This window comes from Vollenhovia emeryi, unplaced genomic scaffold (assembly GCF_000949405.1).
Source record: "Vollenhovia emeryi isolate VEMERY1.0 unplaced genomic scaffold, V.emery_V1.0 DF939193.1, whole genome shotgun sequence".
NCBI lineage: Eukaryota > Metazoa > Arthropoda > Insecta > Hymenoptera > Formicidae > Vollenhovia > Vollenhovia emeryi.
This window is the reverse complement of record NW_011967173.1, coordinates 493,946-512,853: the sequence shown is the minus strand read 5'-3', so window position 1 is coordinate 512,853 and position 18,908 is coordinate 493,946. Positions and strand designations below refer to the sequence as shown.

At 43.3% G+C, this 18,908-nt stretch overlaps 1 protein-coding gene across 1 annotated transcript in view; it reads right to left on the bottom strand.

The window, feature by feature from the left end:
* Positions 1 to 12,378: 12,378 nt before the first annotated feature.
* Positions 12,379 to 18,908, bottom strand: part of LOC105562183 — a 14,171-nt gene continuing 7,641 nt past the window's right edge. Inside the window, exon 2 of the mRNA XM_012012809.1 lies at positions 12,379 to 16,020. Coding sequence (XP_011868199.1) covers positions 15,920 to 16,020 — 101 coding nt within the window. The 3' untranslated portion in view covers positions 12,379 to 15,919. The remainder of the gene's footprint in view (positions 16,021 to 18,908) is intronic.

Genomic DNA, 18,908 nt, shown 5'->3' with positions numbered 1-18,908 from the left:
CTACTCGAACTGCCGTACATTTAGAGATCAATGACGCTGTCTCTGTTATTAATATTATTATTATAATAAATATCAAGAGTGTAAGGCCAATAATAATACGAGTAAGTAATTGTCAATAGAACATTTTACATATCCAGTTTAAAAGAGTTAAAGCCACTTATATTACATTGTTAAGCATTATACATTTTTTCGTTTCTTAACTTATTGCGATAGCATGATTTGGCAACGCTATTCTTAAATCTATGATTAGCTAATTATCTAACGAACGTTTCGACTTTACTAAGTCATCCTCGGCATGTTTTTTGTCCTTGCAAAATGTGAGCGAGGCTCCTTGTCCTAGTAAGATCCAATAATTATTAGTAGTTGTTGTATAACATTTCCAACTATTTCACATTAATAGGTGTGAATAGTTTTGCTCATTATTTTATAACAATAGTTTTCTTCCATTCGATTAAAGCAATCATTGGAGATAAAACGAGGACAGTCTCCTAGCTCCGATCTTACTTTCGTCGCGTGATAAAACTGTTTTTAGTTGACTCACAAATATTATTATTGTTGGGCTGTTTAATAAAAGAGTTACGCAAAAGGGTGGAAGCGATCGTGAAACTAATTTTATACAAAATAATTAAATGATGTTATTGTTATCGGAGGCGATTAGCGAGTGATATTAGGTGTCACTTTCGTCAATCGCGCTTGAAATCCGATCGGATAGTTTCGAGAGCAGGAATGTATCGTTTTTCAAACAAAGTATGTCTTTGTTTCTCGTCTTAACTATCGCGCCGCCTCGAGTTTCCTCTCGCGTCACTTGATCGACTCCCAGCAACATTGTGCCACATGAGCAGGTACTCAGAGCTCGGGATGATGCAGGTCATTTCCCGGTCAACGACCGCACGTAAGGTTGCACCGGACAAAAACCGTTCCCTTCGTAATGCAGACCGTGCCACAAAGTGGCTATCTCTGTCGGGCAGCGATATAGAAAGTTTTGTCCGTAATCGTGGGCTTCCCACGGAGCGAATACAAACCGCCTGGAATGACTTACCGACTCGAAAAGTGTTATTTTCTCGAGTCGAGGGCCGGTCGCTCGCGTACTTAACGATTCCTCGCGCCATCCATTCTTATCTCGAGTTTCAAATAGATTTACATAAATGCGCGAGAGAAATAATGTTCGACCGTTCGCACTGTTCGACGGGGCGGACAAGTGGTACGTCGAATTGATTTGCAGCGTGATTTTGAATTGAAAGTCGTCTCGGCGTGCGGATACACGCGACACATCCCTGATACTTCGGTGTAAAACCGCGTCGCGATGCCGAAGTGGCGTTGTAGACACCTAGCAGCATTGTGCAACGTTGTAGAGCCCATGGTCAACATTTTTCCCGCCGGAGGTTAATTCGGTTTACGACCTATGCGGGACGATCCGTGGAAATTCTTATGGCCAAGAAAAGTGTTGCCCCGAGACGGCCCCAGCCCAAGCCGGTTTTTTAAAAATCCAACCGTCCACTCCTGTGACAAGAAAATTGTTCCCCGGTGGAAAATAGAGAAGAACGAGTAATCCCCCTCCTCCCTTCCAACGTGACGCGCCGTCGTGTGTAAACCCTTCAGACCACGCTCCCTTGTAATTATGTAATTAAAGACGCATTTCGCTACCCGACCGTGGAATTCCACTCGCAACATTGTTGTGACAGAAATGAATCTTGCTCGGCAGATCATGATCACTTCATTTCTTTTTTCTCGCTTCGAGTCGCTAAAGTGGGATTCTTAAAGCGAGATCGATGCCAATCACTCGTGCCGCGCTCAAAAATCGTCGACTCGCATCGTTTTGCAATTCACGGCTTCAATGTTGTATCGGAGTAAGCGGCATCGCAGATACGACGACTAGTGCGACGAATCGAGAGAGGAGGAAACCTTAACAGTGAACCTTGGACCGAAATTGCCTGGAGGAGTGCAATCTCCTAACCTCGCGCAACTCTCTCTCTCTCTCTCTCTCTTTGTCTACGTTGATGAAATTGTCCTCAAATAAATGCGAGAAAGGCCGAGGGTTCCTCTTTTTTCTCGGAACTTTTCTCGATCGTAAGATACGAAGTAATAAAGGATATGAGAGCCAAGACGGGTGTTAGTGTCTATTATAAATTATTTTAATTTTCAAATTTAAATTAAATTTAAAAGTTTAATCATTTAAACACTAACATCCGTCAGTTTAAATTTAATTTCAATAAAATTGAAAATTAAAATCATTTAGGCACTAATATCAGTCTTAGCTCTTATATTCTTTTATTTCTTTACTATTACTTCGTATCTGTGATTTCACATCAGAGCCTTATGAATTTTATTTGTTTGATCGTAAGAATTTCCTTCTCGACTACGATGTTAATTTTTATTTTTATATATTTTTAGCTTGAATATTATTTACGCTAACATGGTAATTTTAACTATTTAGATTGTTATACTTGATATAATTCAATAGCGACAGAAAATCTGTACCTGAGAAGTGAACTAAAAAATTACCGATTTTCAGGTTTTTATCTCAATTAAACGCTTCAATTATTTATTTTATTATATTTTGGAAAAAAGTATTTGAAACAAACTTTAGAATGTTATTAATATATTAAAAAAAATAACTTATAGAAATGCAAATTGATGTCGACTCTCCTATATAAATGTGTTAAAAGTTATTTACGGCAGTTGACCTCTTAGGTACGCAAATATTTTCGAATGCTGTTGAAAAATAAAAACTGTCTACATTTTTATCAAATAAGTTATTTATTTTCAATCTGAATCATTTTATAGTTTGCTCTCGCACGCGAAGCATCCATAGATAATTGAAAGTGATATCTTGACTAAAAGATAAAATATTTATAATTATTATTTAAAAACTGTTTAAATAAACGAGCTTGATACGCTATGCATTTGCCGGTATAAGACAAAGAAAAATTTCTAAAGTTTAATAGATCTGGTAAACGGTCCTAAATTATTCTCTTTAGTATGAATTTTCCATTTTGACGGGACCGCTCGTGATTGCCACGTGCGGAGTCGATAACTGGCAGCTTTGATAACGAGTCTTTATACGCGCTAGATTAGGTCTTATCATAATGCTTATACGAGTATAATGAAGTCATTGTCTTACAAAATATCCATAATAAACAAATACGCGCTGTCGTATTTAACGATATCTTACTTTCTACCGAAAAAAGGGTTAACAAAACTCGAGGAGAGTCATTTATACGAGAGAAAGCCCTACGAGAGAGAAAGGGGGAGAGAGAAGGGGGGGGGTTGGTTTTAATTATTCGTTATCCTCGGAGAATCACGGAGGAAAGGCAAGTTTACCGCGCGATTATCGTACGAGCACCCCGGGCGAAAATGTTTTTGCCGTAGAAGCGCCGTAAATCTCGTAACGACGAAAGTCATTAAACATCGCGCAAATGGCTGGGATCCCTGCGAACAACGCTGCGCGAGGCTCTCCTCCCTTTTCGACAAACGCCATTATGGTGCGCGGGGAACAACACGGGGTCGACGGCCCTTTCGTAAACAGATCGCTTACGCTCAAGGCCGCCAGCGTAGTACGCGTTGCACACACTCAACATTTTCGCATACGTCCCTGCGCGTGCAGAAACGCGCAGAAACGAGGCTCTCGCCTGCAACGGTTCTCGGCCGGATAACTTCTTCGTCCTGCACGCTGCGAGAACGCGAAATTCAAGCTCCTGCGCTTCGAAATTAAAGTTGAATCATTAACTTACTCGGCCTCAGTGGCCGAATTGGCGATACGCCCGCCTAGAGTGTAGGTCCAGGTTCAAACCCTGGCTGAGGTAATATTTTTCGCAATAAATTTTCTGTGTTAAAAACACGTTGCCAGTTATGGTCGATTGAAAGCTTCATTATTGTGAAATCATTAATATTAAAAAGGAAAGATCAGACTAAGCGAAGGAAAATGGGAAGAAACGAAAAAATTACTCTATAAATGTATGTAACTTTTGTTTACGTTTAAAGAGGTTTCCTCCATGATACTATAGTCACTCCACATATTAGCGCGAAATAAATTCATCTAATCTTCAACTATAGGCTGCTATTCTATTGCTGCACTGGTCAACTAGTACAGTAAGCTAGAATAAAACAATACTTTAATTTATTGCACCAGTTCACTAATGCAGCAATATGATCTTACGATATTCTTGAACTTTTCAATACAATAAGAGGCTAAACGAGGGCCGTAAACATTCTCATTGACGTTGTGATTTTACACCTACTTATACAGCAAACATTCTGATTGCATAGCAAGCAATGATCTTGTAATGATAACAAGAGAATTAATCACGCGACGTTCGCTAATTAATAGCGCATGACTGATTCTGAGAAGGCGTCCTAAAGCGCAGAACCAGCCGCGATTCACGCGCGACTTTTCGCGGATGATGCTGCATCAGCGGCTTAGCATCGGAAGCGATGATGCGGCGGCGAACGTATACTCGTATAAACGGATGCAATTTTACAACGCGTCGTGTATGCCGCGTACGGGGGGATCTCTACGTTAAACGCGCTACATAAAGCGCAGGTCGCTAATGACAACCATTACTCGATTACTCTCGCGGTTGTCAGAAGGAGCCATTTGGGCTTAAGCCTTAAGAAGGAGCCTCCTGCGTGAGTGAAACTTTTATCGCGGCTCACCAGTTGCAGAAGCACGTGAGCACTTGTAAGTTGTTCGTACACGTCAACTCGGTCAGTCCTGCTTCTAACTGTTAATTGCTGTTTTATCGCACAAATCTATTTCCGCAACAAGAAATTAACGACCCGTCTTTTCTTCAGATAATTTCACGAATGTGGACTATATAGTTTAGAAGGAAGAAATAAAACTTTCTGAGATTCCTCAGATTCACGTACTTTGCGTTCGCCATTTTGAATTTTGAAAATCTGACATCAGATTCGTGATGAACGACCCCGAAAACCCCTTTGTACAAAGTTTTCAAGAAATAATCTTAAAAAGCTTGGCCAGTAATTAATTTTTCCGAAAAAATTGCCGTTTTTTCATATTTGTTTATTTATAAAACTTTTACAATAAATATTCAAAACTACTCAACTTTTCTTCGACGTTTTTTTTATGGTTAAAATACCTAAAAAATGCAAAAAAACCCGACCTAAATGCGTTAACTAGAAATTAAATGGCCAAAAAGTAAAGCAGTTGGGGTGGCAACGCGGGTTACCACCATGCTTCAAAGGGTTAAACGTTAACGTCACGGGTTGCCACAAACATAAATAATTTACTCAATTGTATTTGCTATGTGGATTTTAATTTTAAGCATTGAGCTAAATATCCCGATTATTAAGACAACTATCTGATGATTTTCATTCATTAATACTAACGTTGTTTCAACGATTTTATTTCAATTACACTGATCTTGTTGATACCACATGATTTTTTTCCGCGCAGTGATCTCCGTATGAAGAACATGATATTTTTGACGAGCACTTTTTCCCAAACAAAATTCTACCGCGCTGTTGTGCATGCGCCGCGGTTCCTGGAAGATCAAATTGCATTCGTCCATTTCGACGGCAATAAATTTATTTACTGCACATCATTAGGCGGCCGCGTGGTGCTTCATATTCATCGCGAGAGACGGAAGTATGGAGATGGGGGGTATTGGTATTAAAACTACATTGCGTCGACAAAATAATGCCGGGTCGGTACATAATTTCGGAACGACGGTCAGCGATGTTTTTAATGACCATGTCCGCGCAACCGGTCTTCCGCCGGGATCGGGGTCCGCGAACTATCTATCCTCCTCGCGCGAAAGCCACATTCGCCGAAGAATATATTTGTTTTTGTGATTAAAAGGACGGGTACGGAGTTGTCTAACTACGTCGTTGCGTGCAAATAAACGGTCGCGGCATTCGATACTTGCGTGAGCCCACTTGATATTATTCACGAAGCAATCGAGCCCGCTTTACTAACAACGGATAAATGAAGTTGCAATTTGTTATTGCTTCCGAAACACAAAGATTGATATTTTTCTCCGAAAACAATATCTACCCCATCTCGTGTCGCAAGCGTTATACGGAACACGATAACATCAATCGCGCGATTTAGTCAGCGGCGAAGAAACGCGACGGAGAACCCGCGGAGATATCAATCCGCAGTTTTTCATTTTCGTTACCCGGTATCTTCCCTCGTGGATCGCGCGGAGCATGTTGTTATCCTCCCGGTGCTGGTCTCTACGGTTCCTTTTATTGGCCGCTTATCTCCGGCCGATGATGAATCACCCCGGCCGGCACGGCGTTGTTGCGCGAGAGGGAGCGAGGGAGAGGAAGCAAGATGGCTGGAAAGCGCACAGAGGATCGCAGTGATGCTCCGCGCGCGATCATGGTGCGCGCGTGTTGGTGTATACGGCGTGTACGCTCGTGAAATGGCCGAGGTGCAACGAGAGATAGAGAGGGAAGGGAGGAAGGTTGGCGAAGAAAGAGGGAAGAAGAAAGGAGAGGGAGCACGCGGAGGGAGAGAGAAAGGGGGAGAGAAAAAAAAGGCTATGGGGAGAGGGACGCGCGAGCATGGTGTTGACCGGGCTTTGAACCCTGGTCCCACTGGAGTACTACGTCGTAGTACGGAGAGCTTGTCCGGATTAGAGCTGGTCTCTCCTCCTCGGTTTACCGCACTATGAACCACGCTCTCTTCCCTGCGCTCTTTGTTTCGTCGTCAAGTTTCTTCTCCTCCGCACCTCTCGCCGTACTCGAAGCCAGCGAAGAGATCCAGGACCGAGTCGATGTATTCATTTAATCACAACGAGATATGTTATTTTGTAGAACGTTTCGTACATTTTGCACCATATAATCTACGTCTCGGTGGACGAAGTAGCGAGAGTTGAAGCGAATTGCAATCATCAATGCCGAGCCCTTACTCTTTAGGAAATGTTTAAACCGCGTGTTTACCATGCATATCAATTTTGTTACGCGTACAGTTAATGCATTGGCGTAAATTAACTCTTTCAAATTTCAAATTTTCCTATACCTTCGCACGGTTGTTGAACATTATGTCTCACGCGAAGCTCGATAGAGCGTACCGTGTGGCTTCTTTTCATAAGCTAGCTTCGGGGGAGGAGGGAGGCTATCGTCTCGACGAAGAAAGAAACACGACGCATCTCCACGTCCAGCCTTTCCCGACGATCCTCCTGCGCCTATCGCGGTGTCCGACGCGATCATTCCGCCCGAGCAGGTCGAGTACCCCGTCTCATCTCCCTGTCCTCTCGCAGAAGGCTAGATCGGCTCCCTCGGCGAGAGGAAAGGTATTTCCTCCCCGCTCCCGCGCTTGTCTATCGAGAGAGTGCGTTGAACCCCTTCTTCCCGCTGGCGTTCGACGAAAGCGCAAAAAGCGTTTATCGCGCGGATCGGAACTACCGCGGGGCTCTGTCGAGGCGATTTCTGCCGAGTCATGGGTGCACGTCGCGCGATGCACGGCACCGCGATGCAGCCGCGGTCGTGTGTGCGTGTTTCGGTCCCCAGCCGCGGCTCCTCGTCTTGCGCGTCCACGAAAGAAGAGAGCGAGAAAGAGAGAGAGAGAGAGAGAGAAAGAGAGAGAGAGAGGGAGGGGAGGGAGAGAGCTCAAACTGGCAGGTAACTACCGCTCTTCTGCTTTTACCTTGAAGAGGCCGACGGTAGGGGATGGGATGCATCTCCCGTAGGGATGTACGCCGGGGGCGGGACGCGCCGGGGAAAGGTGTATATACGGGCGGGCAGGGAGGGAAGGCGGAGGACCCGTTGCACTGACCGGGCTTTGAACCCGCTACGTAGTAAACAACAGGTACGTTGCACCCGTACCGCAATTTGTAAGAGCCCGAGAGCGCACGAACGAAGACTCTCTCTCTGCATCTCGCTCTCTGTCCCCTCGTCGCCTTATCTCTATCTTTCCCTCCTTTGAGGAGTCGCGCCGTCCGAAAATAATGCCGAAAACAACTTGGAGTAACGGCCCACGGGGGCTACCTCCCCGCCCAGCCTGCTGCACCACGAATTTCTCGTTTCCTGCCCGATTCGGGCGGATTGGGAATAATAAACCCGGATTGGCCGGGTGTATCGGCTCCTGGGTGTACGGGAATCGGGATCGCCGTCGCGGAACGAGACGGTGATTTCGAGTGGAGCTCGCCGAGCTTGGACTGGGTCAGAGTTCCGCGGGCGAACGCGGGACTCGTTTGCTGAATTAATCGCTCGAAACTGGACGTTTGCCGCGTGCAGGCGCGTAAATGTATTCGTCTCATTGATATTCATAAGTGAAAGAAGAGACATTTATTATCTCGCGAAAAAGCGGTATCTCTTGGACAAACTGTCGCGTCTCCCCGCGAGATATTATATTTTTGTCTGTTAGTTTTATTTCCGGCACTTGTTAATTTTGCTATTTTCGCATTACACCCGCAGCCCGCGCTCATCTATCAGAAAGCGAACTATCGGCGTCGAACGAGGCCAGGCGGTATCTGCGCATAGCGCGGCAACTTCCGGTTCGCAAGATTCTACCGAGCCTCGATAATTGCGACTTTGTAGGTTGTTAATAGTATAATGTGTTAATTTGCTATTTTAGCAAACGCTTTCCGTCGCATAAAGCAACGCCTCGCGACGTTATTAAATGCAATTGTTCGTTGTCGCCTTTTAATTCGAACGAGAGTCCTCTCTGTAAATGTACCAAACTAGTTCGCTAAAAGAACGCAGAATGATTACGTGCTGAACTAATCTAGAAACTCCGTCGGTCGACTTATCGTTACAACGCCGGTTTCTCAGCGATAAAGTTTCGTAATTTGTAACAGAAGAAAACTAATTATTACGAGAATTAACTCGCAGATTTCACTACGTTTGATTTCAGTTAGACAATTGTTCGCTACTCGCAAAGTAATTTTTAATCGACATAAGATTCTAATACAACACCGCGAGAGTCAAGAGCTGCCAGTTTTACCGACACATTTAGTTCTTCCAGTCGCCACCGCGGGCGCGAATGTTGCGGAACAATTTTTTTTCCGAAGGAAACTGTCGAACTATAAATATTTTAATAAAAATGAGAGAAAAACTCGCGTCACTGAGAGAATAATAGTTCCAGAGAAAGGATCGTCCGATACTTACTTCGTCAAATCCGCTTTAAATACGTCGTCGCGTTTCAAACGAGATATTCGCGTTCTTTTGTCGGAATCCATAAAATGTGAACTCGTTAAGAAAATGCATCATCTACTTGTGACTATTATCAACGTAATTAATCTGCAGCGTATCTAAACGCGTGCCATTCCTCCTCTCTCTTGCAAAATCCCCAGTTTAAGCGCTTGCAAATTGCAGGAAGATCCAAATTACCAGTCAAGGCTCTTTCGAGGACTCTCTAGGCCTTAGCAACAGTCGGATCAAATGCACTACTTGCACTTGGATATATGCCGCGGCGACGCGATAATCATCTTAGAACCGTCCGGGCAATTTTAGAACGGTTCACCGCCGAACGCTCGAATTTATCTTGCCGTAATCCTTTCTAATTCTAATCGTCCGCGCTACGGAATCCCGCACAATGAACCGGAAGTCCCGTGCGTTTGCCAGGGGGGCGGGTCCACTGCGGGCACGGTCCACCACGGGCGCCTCCTAATCCGTGTGTATGCGTGCGTGTAAAATTTAACGTCCTTTTTTTTTTACTCTATACTCTTATTCGCGAACTGGAATATAATAATGAATCACCGTAGCGACAAGTAAAAAGGATCGCTCCGACCAACCGCCCATTAATTTCCCATTACGGGAGATGCAGCCGAGTGCACGCTGCAATTTCCGCGCATTTTTGCGGGTGTCCACCACCGAACCGTCCAGCTTTACGCACCGATTCCCGCGGTGAAGATTCGGCAACGGAACTGCCGTTTCCGATGGAAATTAGGCACTCGCCAATCGTCCCGCGCGCATCTATAAGTTGATTCAACGAGATACGAAATCTATGTGGATATTCTTTTTATGTCATCAGCACGTATTAGCATACAATTTTATATTATCGCGTTCTTTACAACATCCATCGATAAATTCTAGAAATTGAATTGGAACTAAAAGTTTTGTCAAGGACATTTATTTCTGAAATTGTGTAAAAAAAAATACGAATTATTGGTAAAGTAATTTTTTACCATAATCCGAGCACGATTATACTTTCATTGAGAGAAAGCAGGTTGGCGGGACCTGTCTCCGCTTCATTCAGGAATCGGCGGCGACATGTGAGCGTATCGTCTAAAAATATTGCCGGTGGGCCGAGTCTGAGGTGCGCCTAGCAACAGAGATTGCATAGAAGCATAGGCTACAGTGAACGCGCGTGTTTCTACGTGCCGCAACGAGGACACGGGACACGAAAAAAAAAAACGAAAGAAACTGCGGAGATAGACGTCGCGGCCCGCGTGCTATCCTCTCGCCCACGATTTCGACAATTAACAAAGATTAAGCCTTGTACGTTGTCTTCTCCATTCACGTTTAAAGTCTGATGACGCGGATGACATTGAAAGAATTGATCCTTTGTGACAAATTGCCTTTGTGACTTTCCAAGTTCGCATTTCAGAGAGGCCACCGTTGAACTATAAATATACGTACATATAAATACATAAATCTTCAATTTAAATTTATTGAAACCAACGTTGGTTTCCTGTAGAAGTCAAATCAATGGTTGTCGCAACAATTATTGCCGTTCTGCAATATTGTGTAGACGTGGTTACCGCGTAACGTAACGTACGTCCGCGCTGTTATCAAAATCGGAGAAAAGTTTCGATCGGACCACGTGATCAATTTCAGAAAGATTGTAAAACTCGACCGCTATTGATATGCAAATGAATCATCCAATTAGGATCGCGCACTGGATATATCGTATGCGATATCGTGCAGGATATTTTGCATCAATGGCGTGCATTAATTTACTTGCAAATTCAGCGACGCGAGGTGCAACCTGGCTTACATTTTATGATACTTGTACTGCCGTTTCAGTCCTCGCAAACGATATCGCGACGATATTTCGAACCCACTAATTGTATTCGCGACGTAACTGTAATATAAATCGTAATTTATGCAAGCGATACTTATTAGTTGGATTATAAATAGTGGTGTTAAAATTTTATGTGTGTAAAATATAAAAAAAGATTCAATTCATGTTCTATAAATATCTGTCTTAAATATGTTTGAAAAAAATTAAAAATGTTGACGGGCAACGATGATGTTGCATCTTTAGTAAACCACTATTCTAATACTTTCATCTTAATAATAAAATATTTAAAAAAATTCAACATACATTTTCTATAAATATACTGTCTTAAATATGTTATAAAAAGAAAATTAAAAATGTTATGACGTGCAACTTCGAAGACGTTGCATCTTTAGTAAAACACTACTCTAATCCTAGATTAGTAGGAAAATTAATTCAACGTACATTTTCTATAAATACTGTCTTAAATATATTATAAAAGAAACTTAGAAATGTTGAGACGTGCAACTTCGAAGATGTTGCATCTTTAGTAAAACGCTACTCTAATTCTGGATTAGTAGTAAAAAAATTCAAGATACTTTTCTATAAATATACTGTCGTAAACGTATTATAAAAATAAAAGTAGAAATGGTGAGACGTGCAACTTTGAAGGCGTTGCATCTTTAGTAATATACGACTCGTAACAGCTAATCTTAGATTAGCAGCAAGTTTTTAAAATTCAAGGCAGAGTAATGTACTTTAACGGAAGTCCTTAAGTTGCGCGAGTCGTTGTTATCGCGGTTCCGCGGAGAATGCAGAGTATCGTCGATGCGCAATCCCTAATTTTACACGGTTTATACGATACGATGTTGTATTATTGGCATCGTTAGCCAGATTCTCTGCGCGCATCTTGTCAGACGAATTCGACCGTTACGACCGCAAAATTGGCTTCTGGGCAGCGGCTAAAGGAACGTGAAGGTGAAACGAAATCACTTACCAGCAAAGCCTCGCGAGCACCTGTCTTGGACTGCCGGGAACGAGATCTCGCAGAGTATACTTCCAGTTGCGCGGTTACACCTGCCAGGGTTTTCCTCCATCGTTGAACTCTGTAAAGCTTTTTGTACCGCGTTGTGCAAAATTATGAAGGAACGTATAGGTTTTATTATCCAGATTTTTTCCGTTTTACAATTCGAGAAACACTCTTAAGTTTATATCCTTAAGATACCGCGATAAAGAAAGGATTCGAAGAGAATGTAGCGGAACCGGTTTGCATAATCAGCCACGATAATTTTTGATAAAAAGCGATATTCGATAACTTATGTAACGAGACCCGAGAATATTTTTAAACCGTGTGCTCGAAAAAAAAACTCGCGTTTTCAACGAAACACTGTGAAAAGTGGCAATAATTTCCAAAAGATATGCGAACAAGGATGCGATAAAGCTGGAAGAGAAAATGATAAATCTTTACATATAGATAGATCTTTTTTTAATAAACAAATGGGGTCACAATTCTCTTATGCTAGTTAGTTAGTTTTTTTAGACTCTCTTATAGTTACAGCTTTTATATATATAATATAATATTGTCGTTACACATATATAATTTTATATCGCCAAGTGTCGACTGAAAGTGAAGCGTGATTCACTAGGTGGCCTCTCTTCTGTTTTATCTCTCTCTCTCATCCTTCATTCTGCGGCACGCACACACTCTCATACATATATCACATGCACGCACGCACGCAAATATCGGAAATCGTTCTATATCCTTTATACTCTACGACACAACACCTTTCAGGTGTCCGTCACAATTTCTCGCTATCGCCATAGACATACATAAACTAATTATTACAGATAAGAAGTACACGCTAAGTTATGTTTACTGAGATCATACTAATACATCACAGGGTTACATAAACATTAGATTTTTCTCTCTTTACTATTTTTTTTTGTAGTTTTCTCCACGACAGGCACCACGCGTCCCGACTTTCTCAGATCTTACGAGATTCCAAGATTCCCAAGTTCTGTGTGTTTCTTATCCAGCGGTGACACCGTGCGGTATAAAGTACCTTCGATCATTTTTATTTAATTTTGCGGTACGTCAATAAAAACGGAAAATATTTTCACTAAAACTTGAAGCTGTCATCACGATCCTGTCTTCATTGAGAAAAATTTCAATCGGAAAAATTCTGTACACCACAGTGACATCGCCGGATTAACTTCACTCATTTGTCCCTCACCGACTTGCTGCGCTGATGCCGAAATCGCGAGGTGCCGCATCTGTCATGAACGTAATAATCAATGATAGTTTACTTTCAACCGATCCAACCGCTATTTTGTGAATTTTGTGAAACTCTGGACTTTCCGTTCCGCGCGGAAGAAAACGAACATTGCGATCAATGCGTACACTTGAGATTGGATTTATCGTTTGCAATTTTTTTTTCGACGCTTCTCTCCCACATGCTCGGATGTTACGGGCGGACTTTGAAAAAATAGTTTGTAACCACCAGTCGTATTTTTTGGGTTATAATCTCAAAAAGGGAAATGGCGAACAGGAAAACGTTTCAGGAAGAGCAAGTTACGATAGGATATCTGACGAGGATCGCGTTATAGGGTATTAACAAACAGAAAGTCGTATGATAAACATAGCTACCATTACGAAACTCGACTATTAAGAACGTGCAACCGAGCAATCGAATTGGTTTCTGGTTTTTAAAGGAGCACCAAACTATCGAGTCTACTTGGATGAAATTTCGCCAAGTTGGAGACATGGCCCTCAAAATGCGCGAGTTTATTCGAAGTAGACACAGTCGATAGATTTTCTCCTCACAACCGTCGAAAGCTTCGATTTTTCCTTTGAACATGTTTAACAGTTCTTCATATTCGTCGACAACTCAATTAACATACAATTAGATAGTTTACGCTAATATTTTGTGCTTCGTAAATTCGTCGTTGGCCAACGAAATAAATTCGCTCGCTTCACTATTTGCACTGAAATCCTTCTACGCTGTGAAATGCTTTATTCTTGGTCTCAATGATGCCTGTCAAAGAAAATGCTTCTTCTCGTAATCACTCAATTATGAGAATAAAAATTCGCAAGCCATTAGCCTCTTGTTAGATAGTTGAAGATTGATTTCCGGTGCGCACACTATTTCTTTTGTTTTCCTTTTCATTTATATGTATACTGGAAAGAGCATTATTACTGAAAGAAGCTCGCCTCCTCTTAAAACGTATACATTGTGCGACTAACAAAAGGTTAATGCCATTGTGATTAATTTAATATTCCTGACGAAGATATCAGAATATCATCGAGTATACATATACTTTTTAAGATTAGATATTAAGATAAATCTCTAAAAAAAACTCTACTAGTTTTACGTTTAATCAAACATAGACGTTTAAAGTTGTGGATTTTTATGTAAGGCTGTTACATTTGTCTAAATCAATTGAAACGCGGAAAAGCATAGCTGAAAAAGCAGTGTCTAAGTAAATTTTCGAGAGAATATCGCGGCAAAACCGAAGAATCCAATTTAACCGAAAGTGAAAATGTTTAAAAGAAAGTAAAAGAAATGGGGATAATGTAAAAGAGGCAACCGAATTATGTTCTTTCCACAAAAGCTTTACGACGATTACGTGTCCCCTGCCATTATCTGCCGGAAACAAATGCGATACGGGGCGAAGAAGGGGAAAAGGGAGAAAGGAGATGAACGAATCTTCTTTTTTTTTCTGCGTTTAATAGGTAGAGAAGAAAAAATCACGGGGTGATTTGGCATCGGCTGTACTTTCTTAAATTCGTACAGGAGATCAATGCTTAATCTTGGGTAACGAACTACAGCTAAATCCATATATTTCTCTTCTTCCTTAAAACTGGTCGCATTCACTGGCCACGGAATCGCAACCGCTTTCTCTCTCCCTCTCTCTTTTGCACTTATCCTCTTCGGGGTTTTTGCAAAACCGAGGAAAAAAATATTCCGATTCGTTTGAGAACTCCAAACAAAGGCTCGCGTGAGAAACTTTTCAATAATTCGAAATCGCTTCGATATCGCACACGTTTCAAAGCCACGGCGTCGAAACCGGCGCGATATCTCCGCCCCACCGTTTTCAAATAGACCTTTAATATCTTCACAGCTTTAGCGAAAGAATTTTTATCACCGGGTTAGAACGCGGCAATCGCGAGTACCGAAATTCCATGGACCAGACTCAAGCGTCCCCTTCAATTAGATCCAATGAATACGCGCGATATACTCTGTTCTATATCTTAATGTCTAATCAACTAATCCCTATGAGAATAGCCTATACAAACTTGCATGTATTTCTTAGCTTCACTCACGCGCGCGCACACACACTCACCCTTTCTCACATAACGTATTTGTGTAACGACGTTGTTTAAACATTTTTCTAAGAACGTTTCAGAAACAAACAAAGAATATATTACATTAATTAATTTGGACACAAATCAATATTCCTTTATCTACAATCTAATTATTTATATTCTCCTTAGTGTTACTTACTCTATAGTCTAATACAGAAAAAGATGTGACACATATCATAAAAAAATAACGACGAGAGTCGTATTCTCTTTTCCCCACCAAGCGTCTTTCGTTTCTCTCTTCGTTTCTCTGTCTTGAACCTCCGTCTCTCCCACATCCTCTCTTGATCGTTGCTGCTATTCTCGTAATCCTCGCGGTATTACAAAGCGATATGACGGATGAAGATATACGTGATGGAGAACGGCGTTTACACTTTCAGTGTCTAGATTTTTTTCTTTTTCTCCCTTTTCCTCGCTTTTATTCGTTTATTTCCGTCTGTTTTCGCCTGCGCTCATGGCGGATAAAACTATATGTGAATGGCACAGCCAACGCGGACCTCGCGCCTCCTGTCCGAGTCCCTTGCCCTCTTCTCTCCCCGTTACTCCACGCGGGCGGTGTGCAGCTTCCCACTTCCGGTACTGTCCCGCGTCGCGTACGAACGAGGTGGAAGAGGACGGCCAAGTTGGATCGAGGAAGCTGAAGGCTTTTAGCTGCGTATCTGACCCGCGTTGCGAGCGATCTTCTCCGGCGGCTCTATCATGCTCTTTGCGGTGCCGTTCAGGCCGCGCTTACGACTCTTCATATAGTCTGGAACAGACAATGAAAAAAACCATGTCTTAACACAACCGTAGGCGACAGACTCGTCGAAGAGACGATTGAGTGGAGTCCAAAGAGGGACTCGTACGGGCAACGTTTAATTAATTTCTAACACGAGGGTCTGCCGACTCGCCGAAGCGCGTCAATACGTTTTCTGTCCATTTCTACCAGTGCAGATTAATTTCAATCTCGATTCGACTTACTTTTCATCTTTTTCTAGTTCTAAGAATTAGAAAAAGATAAAATGTAAAGTTAAGCCGAGGTTAAAGTTAATCTACGTTGGCAGAAGTGGACATTAGTCGCACGACGCATCCCATAAGCTTCACAATAAGCTCGTAAAATTAGAACGATTTTCTACAAGCATCGATATCATTTCTTATATATGCAGCTCTTTGATATTTATTTATATTTATCAATGTAAATACATTGCACCTGGAGCGAGTCAGAGTGTCTCGGAAGGCATCTGGCGAGCGGCGTAAGCAATTCGCCGGCTTATCGTCGGCTTTGATTTCTCATAATCGCATGCAACGCCACACTTGACCTCACGTACAATCCGGCTTATTCCCGGCCGCGTATGCATGCAAAACCTTTCCTCCCCGATAACCCGCGGAATATTATATCGCACCGTACCCGCTAATTATATCGGGAGATAAGAGCGCGAGGTCAGGATTTTATATTGTTTTTATTGCACCCTCGAGCGCAGTTGCAGCTTTCGGACAAATATTTTCGTTACCGCGAAACGAGTATCGAATTAGGCTCGTGCGATTAAAAGTGTTCAAGAAGTGGGAAACGACCGGGGGCCCGAAAGATATAGCAGACGCGACATTTGGCATTTTTTTTAAATATATAAAATTTCACCTTCTTTACTCGTGAACATTCACGCGGGTCGCTACGAGCTTCGAATGCAAATAATTGTCGAGAGGAAGCTCGCTGATCGTGACTCATAAATCGATACCGCAGGCGCGATGCACCCCAGAGGTACAAAGGCACCCCTTTGGGATACCATTTGGCGAGGTTACCACGCGATGAAAATACGCGCATCTGTCCAATTCTCTAGCCCCCCCCCCCGCCCACTCTCGTGCTATTGTTGGATCGTCTGCCGAGCCACGTGACAAAAATTATAAAAGTTGCAGGGACAGTCCTCTGACGTTGTCCTCACTTTAAAACGAATCCGAAGTTATTTAGAATATTTGATACGGACGTTTCGATGCACATTCATTTATTATTATTACGTTTACATCGTATCCGTTTGTTCGTTCCAGCCGGCAAACGCGAACTGGTCGAGATTCGAGGGTCGCCGAGCGAGAAGCCGGGGGCGGCCGCGCGACAGGGGAGAGATTTTACAATTGCCTCTCCGTGCGCGACACGCTTTAAATATCCGCGACGAGATATGCGGGCGCAAATCCTGATTTTAAATGCCGATCCTCTCGCAACGATCCCCCGGTCCGCCGCCCCTGGGGTCCGTAGACAGGGGCACGCGATTGCGTGCACAGCTGATGCCCCTCCCCCCCGCCTCGCCGCCCCACGCGTGCAAACACTCGACGTACACGCGTCACACGCACGGGTCACAAGGGGGCCCCGAAACGGGGGGGAGAGAGAGAGGACAGGCATGGGGGTGCGGCGCGCTCGGGGGGCCGGCAACCCCATATGGATTTCAACAGCTGACCGCGCGGCTCATTAATAAAGTACGTTAGGAATATATCGTTCGGGGCGCCCCCATAGGCCGCCGGCGTCCCGTAAAGCCGAAATACGTTACGAACTCGTTACTTCCCCGAGCGAATTAAGTGGCGCAGATAGGAGAGCCCAATCCCATTCAGTGTACACGTGTGCACACGATGCCCCGGAAGTCGCGCACTTCCTCCCAGATAGCGAACGACGAAGTGAGAAAAACGGCCTGCTCGAACCGTTCCGAGTTTTCGCGCGAGGGAAACGACCTCGCTCGACTCTACGCGTCCTCGAAAGAAATATCACCTCCGAGCTCGAGTGTCTGTCTGATAATTTGCTCATTTGAAAATCCGAGTAAATAAAGACGGTGCTTGGAGCTCTCGACACAAGGCGACTGATTTTTTAATATCCGAGTCTCCCGCGATCCCACGCGCGTCGACTAGCGGTTGCGAGGAGTAGCGCGACGATTGAGAGATTGATGATCGGGATCTGGGATTAATACCGGGGTTTGAAGGTACTTGGAATTAACATATAGGTCTGTATTCTGAACCCACTCTTATCAATACAAGCGCATCTGAAAGTGATCGACAAGTCTTCCGATTGGCCACTTTTAGAGACGCTTTTATCGATAAGAGAGGATTCAGAATACTGGCCTTGGTCTTGTGTTCGAAGAGGCATCGAAGTAAAAAAAAAAATGTGGCGCGTCGCTGAAGGAAACGGGCGCTTTTCCGCCGATCTGCAGCTCCGCTTCTCTCGCGGTGCAGTAAAAATATAAACAAAGGCGTCGCGTGCTGGCGCAACGTGAAATGTTGTTTACACGCGTGTACACGCGTGCGCGGCACATGACGAGTCACGTCCAGGAATAGCCGCGTCGCGTGGGTGGCGTGCACGGCCGAATAATAAATGAAAGAAGAAAGAACCGTGGGGGTTTTACAACCTCGATAGGATGACTGCGCTGCGACGCGTGCGTAAATTGAAGTATCGTCGAAATATTCGAAATCGTATGCGACTCCACGATAATAATTCACATAAATTTATAGTAAATCTGTGTAGCGCGGCAGCATCTTTTCCAAGCGTTACTCTTGCCCCTGTTATTTCTCTACGTTCAAATTCAATTGTTGCGATTACGAAGATTCACCGCTTGACGCTATTCGTATTAATTTATAGAGAAAAGCCTCATATTCTAAGATAGGATCCCAATATAGGATAGCGGG